General features: G+C 37.9%; 1 protein-coding gene across 1 annotated transcript in view; it reads left to right on the top strand.

The window, feature by feature from the left end:
- Positions 1–3,788: 3,788 nt before the first annotated feature.
- LOC149065463 (voltage-dependent calcium channel type A subunit alpha-1-like) overlaps positions 3,789–13,210 on the top strand; it is a 426,448-nt gene continuing 417,026 nt past the window's right edge. Inside the window, exon 1 of the mRNA XM_089253992.1 lies at positions 3,789–3,932. Coding sequence (XP_089110118.1) covers positions 3,789–3,932 — 144 coding nt within the window. The remainder of the gene's footprint in view (positions 3,933–13,210) is intronic.

The following is a 13,210-nucleotide window of genomic DNA, read 5'->3' on the forward strand; positions in this document are numbered from 1 at the left end:
CTGAAATTTTCAACGAATCGCAGGTTTTTTAAACCAATCCGTAACGGTATTCGGAAACCACCATGCACTATTACTATCTCGACTGGAAATCCTAAAATGTAGAACTTTTTTCATTAAAGTAATGTAATCTAGAAATGAGTCGAATGAGGATTCAGAAATTGGATTACTATCAGCCACGAATTATATAAAACTCAGACCACCCTTCCTGGGATTCTTTTAATAGTGTAAATAGTTTATTCTTATTTTATTGATTAAGGGCTTGTGAATGGCTTGCCATCAAAGCACTAGCTTTTTCGGTTTCACTATCGCCATCTATGAGTGAAAACCGTAAACATTTCGTCAATGGCGCAAGAGATGTGCTTCCGTAAGGGTCTCGTGAGAAATAATTTCCTCTATAGGGGGTGGGTTTATTTTAAATTATTGCTAAATAAATATATATATGTTAACGGTAAATATGATAAATCCGGTAAAATTTTGGTAAGTTTGATAAATTTTGAGAATTTTATCACACATTTACCGGTGATTATGTATAATCCCCACCTCTTATATCGGTAAGAATGATAAATCACCAATGAATTATTTAAATTTACCGGACATCTAACTTCAATCTAGGATTGATGGATTCGATCGTAGATGTAGATTATGTTTAAAAATGCTGACGAATATGAAGAAATCTTAACAAATTTAATAATTTATTTTATCCTTATAACACGCATTTTCATTTAATCTGATTTTTATGGAAAATCATGAGTAGTTTATCCATCACACATACGGTAGATACTAATAATTGGTTGAAATTTAAGTGATATTTTCCGCATAATTTCTTTCATGTTTATCATATTTACCAACTTCATTCGAGAATTATGGAAAACACTGGTGAGATAAATGTAGGAAAATTTATAAAACTTACCGGGGCGATTGTTGATTATGCATAATAACTGATTAATAAATAATTACAATTTTAATTATTAACCTTCGTCTTGATCGTCCAGATAGTTATACAACTTTGCTATGATTACATTTTCAATATCGGTGCTTCCTGCTATTCAAGAATTATGTTCAAGTTTTTGAGAATTCATTTTCTTAGGTACTATCACACATTTCGTGTAATTCGCAATAAATATAAATTCAGTAGGAACTATAAGAGAGTCGTAATTGTCGTAGAGCTTCGCTAACATTGGGAATACATTGAATAGACTACAAAAATTGATACATTCAAAAAGAAATGCAATGTTCTCCTCTTCGCAAATCGAAAAGCTATCCATCTTTAAATGACAACCATATTTATTATGTACGGTAATTTTCTATAATGTGGTTACTGTTTTTTTTTCCTATCTTATCACGAGTTTGTGATAATTGTAGTTGATAGATAAGGTGAAGAGATGACCTATGTTATCTAACCCTTTAAGACCGGGAAATTTTTTAAAACATGTATGTTAAGTATTTCACCCGCACGATAGATCGAGCTCGGGCTAACGTTAAATGAGAACCATGTTCAGTATGGCAATTTTTCAATTATTTATAGTTATCAAATACTCCATTCGGTTTCAATAGTAGTTGTGGCCTTTGTATTTGTTTTTGTATTGTATTTGCGTTCATAGTTTACGACTAGTATACATGTATAAGCGTATTTTGGCATTTATTCTTCTTCACCTTTGGTCTTTTGGATTTATTTTTTATAGGATATAAAATAGTAGTTGGGATTCAATTGGACCGTGGCTGACAATTGGGAGTTCAGTATGCTAGCCATTTGGGAGTTCAGTATGCTAGCCATTTGGAAATCAGTTTGCTCGGTGAACAAATAGGAATATCTCCGGGTTATTATGAGAGCCGGGAAAAATTTGAACCGGGCCTACAGTAGCATAATGAGAGGTTTTATTTGTCCTAGATGTTATTGTGCGTATTCAATAGTATGTATTCTAATATGTATTCAATGTATTTTGTTTGTTCATGGCTGAAATAGCGACTTTACTTACCCGAAAAGCAACGTCTGGGCTTGTTTTACGCAATTACCGATGAATATTAACTAAATGTTCTAAATTCTTGTGAAGAATATACTATCCTGTAAGTGCTATTGCGGTCTTTATCTCATCAATCGCTCGTCGTAAAGGTGTGATTTCAATTCGAAAAACGCTTAAAATGTGTTCAGAAATTACCCTGTACCAGTTTTGGGAGTAAAAATACAGTGTATTACCAAATAAAGAATCTAAGCGTTTATATGGACACCCTGTCTGTCCAAAAACACCCGATTGGAAAGTTTTTGCCCTGTCTCTTCTCGGGTCAACAAAAAAATTTCTAAGTGCAGTATATGCCGAGATATCTGAATTCAAAAATCTGAGAAAAATTGAAACAGATTAAATGAGGGAAATAAGCGTTGTGTGTTAGTTAACGTAGTTCTTTCCCAACTTTTTTCTCCGATTTTGTAATTCAAATATCTCATTGAATATTACATTTAGAAACGTGAATCATTATTATTTTATTTTGTTGTTTTTTTTTTGCCTCAGGAGAGACAAAGCCATAACTTTTTTATTAGGTTTTTAGAACAGGGTGTCCACATAAAAATTTAGATTTTTTATTTTGTGTCACTGTATTTTCACTCTCAAAACTGGTACAGGGTAATATTTGAGCACATATATTTTGAGTGTGTTTTAAATTATAATCATTCCTCTACGACAAACGGTTGATGAGATAAAGGCCGCATTAGGATCTACAGGACACCCTATATAAACGCATAGATCTGTAAAATCAAGTTTTACTATCATTTTTCCAGCAAGCATACCTCGTGTGAATCTGGAATATCAATTTTTTCAAAATCAATAAATTCCCGCAACTAATTATGATAGTTTATCCTCTGAAGACGGCACCCATACTATGTCGAAATGTGTAAAGAGTTTTCGTATTTTCCTTGTATTTGCCTTTTTCGTTGGTAATTTTTCTGAGTACTATTAGGCAAAGTTTACCTGGTTCTCCATAATCGACTTGAACCTTGGGCATGTTTCTATCACTGGTTACGCTTCTGCAAGTAAAGTCAGAATTATAAAAAATAAAGTAATAAAGATGAGTATAAAAAACAAGCCCGCCATTCGGAATCAGCATTAAATTGTAGGTCCCGGTCTAATTAGCCCTCGTGTGCAGAAAATTACCGTGGTGTGACAAGAATGATCAAATGATCAAACTAAATCAAGTATTGGTCCTAAGAAAAAGATTACTGCGCTTGTTAATAAAGTAATATATTTTTCTCTAACCTTGCTTGATGAGTTTATTGGCAACAAGTTCGTTTAGATCCCAGCAAAAAAGTCACTGAAATTCATTATTTTTACAACGGGAAACAAGAATAAGCGAAGTAAAGTGTTATTTTAAGTGTTAATGTAAAGTGTTATTACTTTTGTTACGATACTCAAAATATCACAACAAAAGTACGGACATAGTGTGTTAATTTTTTTCCGACAGGACTGGAACGAGATATCTCGTCTATATCAGAGAAAAAGTTAATGAGTCATTGTTCAACTTGATGCTTATCAAGATGGTGACGTATGTGGTATTTGAACATTACGTCAAAAAAATAAAGGTTTTTTTTGAACATTACGTCAAAAGATATTGATTGATTCGTTTATTTTTGGGTGGTTTCATCCCATCTATTTAACACTTTCTATACCAAATAGTTCTAGTTTTTCAATTCTCGCGGAACCCTAGATGGTTACGAGATTCAAATAAGCATAAATATTTCTTAGACATTTTTCTCTTGCCACTACTCTGTAATTCATGTCATAAAATTTTCAAATATTTCAATGTTCTTTTGCATATTTATAACCTTAACTCTATCCACTCCGTTCGAGTATGCTGTGTTGCTTACCATCATAGCAAATTGTGTTGTGTTGGCCTTAGAGGAACACCTGCCCAGGCAAGACAGAACTCCGCTCGCACAAAAACTGGTTAGTATTATATTTCTTCCTTTTGTAGTGTTTAAAAAAAACATTTTTATTTAGTCTATGTGATGTGAAATTACTATGATTTATTATTGATATTTGTATACTAATTTGTGAGAATTCCTGAATATGTGATGACCACAAAAAACCTGAATAGACTGAAGAACGCTGCTCTTATCAGGGCAGGCGCCAGGCATGAAGTGACGAGGCAGCATGGTTGGCATTTTTTATAACAGATTTGTTATGACAGTGTTTTTACTCTCGTAGATTTTTACATATCGAAATCATTCTGAGGGGAAAGCACGAGTGTGTAAATAAAAGCGCAAGTAAGTACAATACTTTTGAAATGCTATTCAACTCTCTGCTATTGAATATGTTCAGTTCATCTCAATACACCTCTTTTATTTAACTTCCAAACAGTGTCGCCGGTCTCTACAGATAGGCCTGACGTAGCTGGAATATATCTTTTCCAGTTGCATCCAACCTTCGGGAACCTTCGAAATCACATAAGTGATGTGGAACCTGGATGCACGCACACACACATCTGTCACTTCATGTTCAGGTCTCTACAGAAGCTGTTTTTTTACATTAGGTTCTTTTTCTCTTCTTTGTAAAGGATCTTTTCTCTCTTTATCAGCATTTTTCCTGTTGGCCGAATCAATTAGCAAGTTTTGGATTCCTTCTTCATTTTCCGACAAATACCCCTTTCCGCCAACACTATACTCGCTACCTACCACCACGCTAGAGATAGGCCTATCTCTTGCGTGGTGTTGTTTCGGCTCAGGAATGTTTTGACTGCTCCTTTTTATATACCAGTGATTCCAAAGTGCTCATCACGACTTCTAGGGACATCGGCTGCCTTTGTCAGGGATGTCGCGATGAGCTTGAGATATTCATATGTGCCTACTGGTTGTTTCGAAGTGGGTCTTTGTTAGGCTGTTCTGGGAAGCCGTAGATAAACGTTAGGGCAAGGAAACCACGGATGAGGAAAATTTGAGAGCAACTGCTGTATACCTATATCTGTTGTCCTTCAATCTGTCATCGGAATCGTCTGACACTGTCTTGCAAACAAGGTGCCATAAAAAGCCGCTAGCTTTATTTCTTTTTTTTTTTTGCACCTTTCTTCACGATGCTACAAAAATATTATATGTTGCTTGTTTTAACCCGACTTATTCCCCTCTTGTAATTTGACAGCCCGAAATGTCGCCAGAAACATCACCGTTGTATTCACATTGTATTAGTGCCAAGTTTGTTTCCGACAAAGAACACCAGGGGCGGCTTAAGCGAGGGGTGCTGTGCACCCGACAGGCAGCCTAGGATTTTGTTTAGATACATAAATTTTGACAATTTTGAAAAAATTTTCCAAATAAATTCAGAGATTTCAGCTTCTCACTTGTCCAGTGCATGGAGCACCAGAACCCCCTCGACTCCCCTAATTTTAGCGTTAAAAAGGAACAATTATGTTGAAGCTAGGAAAGTCCAGAAACATGCAGGGATATTTTTTCTTGCACGAAAGTTTTGGTGTATCTCTAAACTAAAAGTTCAGAAGGGGGAATAAAAGGGGAAAAAAAATCATGAAAATCAATTCATATCTGAATTCTGCCCATAAAAGTTTAATAAAAAACAACCCCAAAAAAATGAAAATATGTTGGCTCCTCAATATGAGCTGTAATGGGGAAAAATTTATGTGCGATAATTAATAGTGAAATAACCCTATATACATAAATCATAAAACCCGAGAAATTACTTTAAAGCGGGACGTATAGTCAAGCACATTTTATCGAAAACATTTCTGTACGGTTGGAAGAATAAAAAAATCAGTTTTATCACATGGAGTCAAGGAAAAAGCCTCTCCACCTCATGACATGATCATGTCTTTTACGAAGCGACAGGTGAGCTCCAGCCACCCCTGAAGAACATCTTTGAAATTTGAGTAATTTATTGTCTGTGCCTTTTCTATGGGATTTGCCAGTGTTTCTCAAAGTGTGCACCGTGGCTCCTAGGGCGTCCTCAACTTCTGTCAAGGGCATCGCAGCGAGCTGTTGCAAAGCCCTCACACACAAAGAATGAGTCATGCTCTGGTGGCCTATGTTTCTTCCTTCAAAGATAAGGGGAATTTCCCTATATGCTGTTTTCTCTTCTCTCACGTTTTGTTTTTTCTCAAAGTGCAACTATAATCGCAAAAAGGATTAAAAACAGCCTATTTCCACTTAAAAGTAATCGATACATTTTTTTTTATATTTTTAAAAAATACCGCCTTTGCTAATCTATGAAAATACAACACTTCGTTATAAAATAAAATCACAAATTTTTGATCAAAAACGTTTATTACATAATATTCAACATACATAATCAGATAAATATCTACACATACACAAAATTATTCCTTTTATATTTCTAATTTCCTATTTTGCTTAGATGCAATTTTTTTTTTAAATGAAATCATCATTGACTTTTCGATAATAATTTTTCAACAGGATATTTGTAGAGGAAAAAACAATAGTTTTGATGACATTATACATATTATGTTCTTTAGGGGGTGTTGGCTGTTGACACTGTAGATTGCCTATTTAGTGTTCTGAAGTGGTATTTTTTGTTGTCTTTTTATCTTGTCACGGAGAGGTAGCCACGGATGGCAAAAGTTGGGGAACTACTGCTCTAAATCATCAGTTTGACCCCCCCCCATTCCTCAGGGGGTCGCGACCCACACTTTGGGAACCACTATATTAGGCTAATAGACAGAAAACTCTTTTCAGATAGTCGTATTCAAGGGGGCAGCAAAAAATTATTCGCCTCGGGTGGAGAAATTTCTAGGACCGGCCTTGGCTCCTATAGCCCATCGGAGCTCTAGGAAATATCACCAACTATTATTAGATGTGGCATTTCCTACCATGTTGTGCTATACGAATATGCTTCATTAATGTCGTTAATGGTTTGTTTCGATATTCCTAACATGCTTTGAACTTCTTTGCACATGGAGTTTTGAAGCACCTTGTATATTTTAGGTAATGATAAAAATTCTCAGTGAAGTTTTGTTCATTTTTCTGAAAATCCTATTTTCGTAGACATTATTTTTCATCTTTCAAAGGTGGCATAATGATACCTTGTAACCCAATGAATGGAACCATATTTTTTAAGTGAAACTGGAAGTACTGAATCAGTTTATTGATCCGCATAAGGCCGCGTTCCCACGGCGCGTTGTCTGGTATGCAGCCGGCAGCCTGCTTACGGGCCTATGATTTACAAATATACAAATACAAATACAACGCCACAACAGGCAAAATGCCCAACGAGGTGGCTGATAAAAAGATGCCCATAAAAATATGGTTGTCATATGTTTCAAAAATACAGCAACCCAATTAAAAATGCAATTAACACAAATTACAAACAATATATACACATGATAAAATATTATACAATGCCCATAAAGAATACTTATGGTTGTCTTATTCTAAGAATGGATAGCTTCTCGATTTACCCCAACATGTTTATCGTATTTCTTTTTAAACGTGTCAATTGTGTTACAATTTACTACCTCCGGGGGTAAGCTATTCCATTTATTAACAACCCTATTGGAGAAAAATTCCCTGCGACACCATAACCTTGCATTGTCCCTCACCAATCGATACTGGTGTCCCCTTGTAAAAGCAGTTGATTGGCGGTGTACTAAAAGTTCATGGTCCATCCTATCCATCCCATTGAAAATTTTGAACACTTCGATCATATCTCCTCGACTCCTGCGTTCATCCAATGTAAACATATTCAAAAAATGAAGTCTTTCTTCATAACTCAAGCCCTGTGTGCCAATAAGGACACGCGTAGCTCTTCTCTGCACCCCTTCAACCAAGTCTATGTCCCTCTGTAGGTATGGTCTCCAAAACCTTACAGCATACTCCAGTCCAGGACGAACTAAGCCTCGAAAAAGCGGAAGAATGACTTTAGGAGAACGCGAAGAGACCTTTTTGAAAATGAGACCAAGCATTCTATTCGCTTTTTTGACAACCGCTGAACAATGTTCAGAAAACTTAAGTCGCTCGTCAATGAGAATTCCCAAATCGGTGACTCTAGTTGCATCCGGGATAGTGACTTATCCGATTGATTTATGGTTTCTGTCCGCGAAGGAAGGAGATTCTACAGCACTAAAGATTTGCTTGACGAATACACGCGGGATAGAAGTGGTACGAATCATTTACCCACAGGTCCCTTGCCCTCATAAGCAATTTTTCTTCATTTCCACTATTCTCTATTTATGTCCTTTCAATTTTGTAAATGCAACTATTTTCCGTCATGGTCCACCTCTCTGAGAGTTAGCTGGCTCTAAATCAACGCTGGATGATCCGACGGGACTGTGATCGGTCGTTGGTTGGTTGGTCTAGTGACTATTTGACTATGGTTCTTTGCTCTAGAGATCTTCTACCCGCAAATTTCTTTTGAACAGTGATCATTTGATTACTTCCTTGCCCTAGTCATCATTTACCAGTTTGGTTTTTCTGCCTTTTTGACCATTTAACCATAGCCCATATGCTCTTGTGATCATTCAACCTAAGCTACCTTTCTCTATAATTAATGTTCAACCCACGGCTACTATGACCTAGCGATCATCTACCCGTAGCTCTCTTGTCTTAGTGATCGTTTACTCGCAATTCTTGTCCCCTAGCAGTTATTCGTGAATGACTCTCTGGCCGTATAATTGTTCGTTATTAGCTACTTTGAAGTAAACGTCTGCGTCACTCTTAAGGCAAGACTCGATGACAGTGATGCAAATGGACGGTTAACGTCTGTTTCCTACTAATCATCATATCAATAACCTTGGCTTGACGTGACGCCCTTAACAAGGTTTAGCGATGGCTCAGAAAGCAGCGCTGTGCAATTTGAGGGTCCACCCCAGGCCAGTAACTAGGCTGGGGCAACCGGGACTCCGAGCCAAATGGGGGTGCCTCACAAAAAATTTACACTTATTTTGCATTTTTATAACCTTTTCAAGAGGCTCAAGAAAAAGTCTGCCCCACGTGCCCCGCGAGTGCACGCTACGGCCCTGGAATGCCCTTCCCCGCCACTGCCCAACAATGTGTTCATAGCCAAAAGATTCATATCCTAATATTAATATTATATCGTGTTTTCAACAAATATTTTAATCATTAGGTTTTTATTTACTTATCCATTTTTCATTTCTTATGTATAAATCTAACTACTATGAATTTTTGGTCCTAAAAGAAGTCGTTTTTTGTCTTGCGTGAAAAAATAATTTTAAATTGGATTCTGTTATGCCTGTGTGTGTGATATTTCTTTCAAAATTTTATTTTCTTGATCCAATGGTGTTTACCGATTTGCTATCATCGAAAATCACACCAAAAATTCATTCTTAAGCGGGGTCGAGTAATTACAATCCCTACATTATTAGTAACACAAAAGGCATTAGCATGCCGGTGATTGGTTACTACAAGCAAGAAAGATAACAAAACGTCACAAGAGACGGAGTTTTTGGCGAAACTGAATTTCGAAATTCATTAACGAAAAATGAAAGCGTTTTTTTTTAGTGAATCAATAAATGATAGCAGGGCCCAGCTTCGCGAGCTATTATTATTGTCATCTTGATGCACCTGAACCGCATTTGATTAAATCAGAAAAAAATGAAATAATTTTTAGTGAATAAATGACAACAGAAATATGGAAGAATGAGAAAAAAATCTTAGACGGCCTTGAAAGGGAATCGAACACACAACTTTCGCAATTTCTATCCCGTTTTCTAACCATCGCTCGAACTGCTGATGTCGGAAGCAAGCACAATTAAGTATATCTATTGTTAAACGTCACCAGCAAAGATTTCACTGAGTGACGTAATGGTTCACCACTCATGTCGGCCAATCACGATGCGCTAAATTTCTATAATGTAGCTAGAAATGTAGGGCTTGTTTATAAGCAGCCGGCTCCACACCCACAGCGCTGAAAACCGGTTTTTGACGTAGAGTTTAGCACAGCGCGGTTGATGTGGACGGTAAACAGCACAAAAAATTGCGTATCTACGCTTTCGTCGGAGCGCGATCCACTAGAAGTCGGTACATCAAAGAAACTGACTCATTCATGCGTATTTGGACGGCGTTTTCTTCTTTCAACGCGCATCACTGTCTGGTGCAATGATCAGTTCTCGCGCACTTTTCACATGAAACAAACTGCTCAACCGCTCTAACCTTGTTCCGTACCCTTCTGTGTTCTGTTTTGACCCGTTATCAGTTTCGTTTTTTTGCGTGGTACGGTATCGCGTAGAGTTGTGGGTCTACTTTACCACACACCAACTCCGCTCGGGCACATCTGATAATACGGGGAGCATTCGCAAAAAGCAGTGGACAGACATACCAAGAAAGAAGTGGAATCTAGGGTGGCAGATAATTGTTGCTGACCCAAAATAATCTTTTTTTTAAATATTTCAACGATGCATGCAAGCAGAGTCGCAACTAGGGGGGAGCAAGCAAGTCTGGTGCTCCTAGCGCTAGACTAAAATACGAGCCAAATACATCCTTTAACTGCTTCTTCTACATGCAAGGGGCGGCAAAACTCCGGCTTGCCCCGGATGTCAAAGTATCTGTTTGTGGCCCTGGATGTAAGGTAACTGTTAGTCCACTGTTCATTGAAGGATCTAGGGTAAAATGCAAAAAAAAAAAACCTGTGCCGCATTTACTGTAAAACGGTACAACTTTGTGCCGCTTTTTGGGGTTTTTGAAGAGTATCTCCTTCAATTATGCACTTATTTGTCTGAATGTTTTACTCATTATACCTACATATCTCACCTATTGAATGATGTGTCGGAAAAATTTATCTATGTTTGATAGGAGGGGAAGAGAGAACTTTTTTCATGCGGCACAATCTTGTATCCCTGTGGGTTACAACTTTGGGCCACCCTTTTTTCTGCCTTTAAAATGCATCATAAACTTGATCTGACACTTTCATATCACTGCTTTTACCGTTTCTACGTATCTGCTTTAATAAAAACCCTCCAAACATTATTTCCCCTATTTTTGTTGTTGTTTTATATACGGATATACAAAAAAAGAATTATTTTAAGAAAAAGGAAAAAAAATTGAATTTTTTATGAGAGTGAAATAGAACCTATGCAACGGGTCGTCATCGGGGGAACCCCATGCACGGTTCGAAAACTGTAGGTGTTTCTGAAGGGTGGCTATGCCTAATTGCATTCAAAATGCCAACCCTTGTTCCCCGACGCCTGTCTTCTCAAAAACATGTTAGACGAAAAAAAGAAAAAAATGTTAAAAAATGCATTAAAAAAGTATATACAGAGCTTCAGATTATAAGCTCAAAGGAGCATGAGAAAAATATATACAAAGTTACAGGAATATAATAATTGCAGTGAATATTTTACAAGGATTATGAAAAATGTCAAAAAAAATTAAAAACTCACCGCAACTAGGGGGAAGCAGCGGGTCTGGTGGACCAGAAGGGTCGCCAAATTCACCCTTTAACTGCTTCTTCTACATGGCAAAGGCGCCAAAATGCTGGTTTGCCCCGGGTGACATAGTATCTAGTTGTGGCCCTGAGGATATTGTCCTACAAGATTGGAAACTTGCTAACGTAAATTTTTAAAAAGTGTAGCAGAGTAAAACCGCCACCTGAGTTTGGCAAACTCCCTCTCGAAAATACAGTACAACAAATTATCATTAAACGGCAACTGGTAAAGTGGATGGAGGATAAAATGTACTGGCAGAAAACCATTATGGGGTTAGGAAGAGAAAGTCGTGTGTTGAGTAGTGTCAGTTTAATTATACTGACTCTATTCCGACCTATCTAGCGCCCGTTGTGGTGGACGTGTATTTCATTGAAACTTAGTATATACGTTATTTGGACCATGGTAAAAAGATAACTGCGATAAAAAAAAAGCGCCACTTTTTCTCCTGGAGGTCAAAAATTGAAAAAAATTTTATTGAATCTTTCTTTTCCCCATGTTCCTATGTAGCAAGTTTCATCAAAATGGCTCCATCAGAATGGGCGCTACATACTTCTGCGTAGTGTCAGTTTACTTATAACCACCCTGTATCTCGCGAAACCTTCAACAGGGTTGCAACTAGTGTAGCGCAAGGAGTCTGGTGCTCTGCTACTGGATCAGAAAGGACACCGGGTTCGATGGACATAGATTACAGAGCCATAGAATATGACGCCATGCTACAGCCAGTTAGCATGATGTCCAGAGCATGACTGCTGTTTATTATCATTGTTACAAACTCACAAGGCAGGATGGTGCTGCCATCTATTAATGGTGCTAAGTATTAAATGCACTCATGTCCATAAATTAAGGATAATTCAGAATCACACGGAAATCCAAATCTAAAGTAAAAATTTCACCTATAGAATTATCACACACACATCTGCAAGAATGATATGCAAATTTCAGGAAGCCACCAGATGATGCCGATAGTACGTCACAATGACAAGAGTGTAAGAGGGGGGAGTAAGTAAAATTGTTCACAAGAGTTCTGTAAGGCGCTCAGTGCCATAAGCGAATAGTTATGACACAGAGGACGCATGTGGATGATTTTTTACGTGGTAGAATTATCGGCCGCCTGGAATGTGGGCGTACTCAGATGGAAGTATCCGAGGAACTTGGAATTGCCCAAAGTGTCATCTCTAGGCTTTGGCAACGATTCCAAGATAACGGAAATGTCAGTAGACGTTACAGTACAGGTCGACCCCGAGTTACAACATGAAGACCGGTATTTGGCAGTAACTGCCAAAAGAAGCAGACGGAGCACAGCATCCGACCTGTCTCGTCAGCTATCTGCAGCCACGGGTACCACAGTTTCAAGGCAAACCGTGTGCAGACGTTTGGGAGATATTGGTCTATATGCTCGCAGGCCGGCAGCGATTAGCCTGGAGTAGAGAACATGCAATGTGGAAATCGTCACAGTGGGCTTGTTTGATGTTTTCCGACGAGTCCAGGTTTAGCTTGCAGTCTGATTCACGTCGAACTTTCATATGGAGAACGCCAGGTTCCCGTTACCACCAAGACAACATCATTGAACGACACCGTTACGGGGGTGCAGCATTGCTCGTTTGGGGTGGAATTATACTGGGTTCCAGAACAGATCTGCATGTTCAAACCGGAACCATGAAAGCCCAAATTTATCGGGACATCATTCTGGAACAACATGCACGTTTGTTTAGGGATGCCATGGGCGCAGAATGTGTGTTTATGGATGACAACGCCCGTCCTCACCGAGCAAACATCGTAAACGAATGCCTTGAATCTGAGGATATAACCCGTATGGAATAGCCAG

Source organism: Pholcus phalangioides, unplaced genomic scaffold (genome assembly GCF_987345545.1).
Source record: "Pholcus phalangioides strain wild (caught in Gottingen) unplaced genomic scaffold, Ppha-v1.0 ptg000039l_1, whole genome shotgun sequence".
Taxonomy (NCBI): Eukaryota; Metazoa; Arthropoda; class Arachnida; order Araneae; family Pholcidae; genus Pholcus; species Pholcus phalangioides.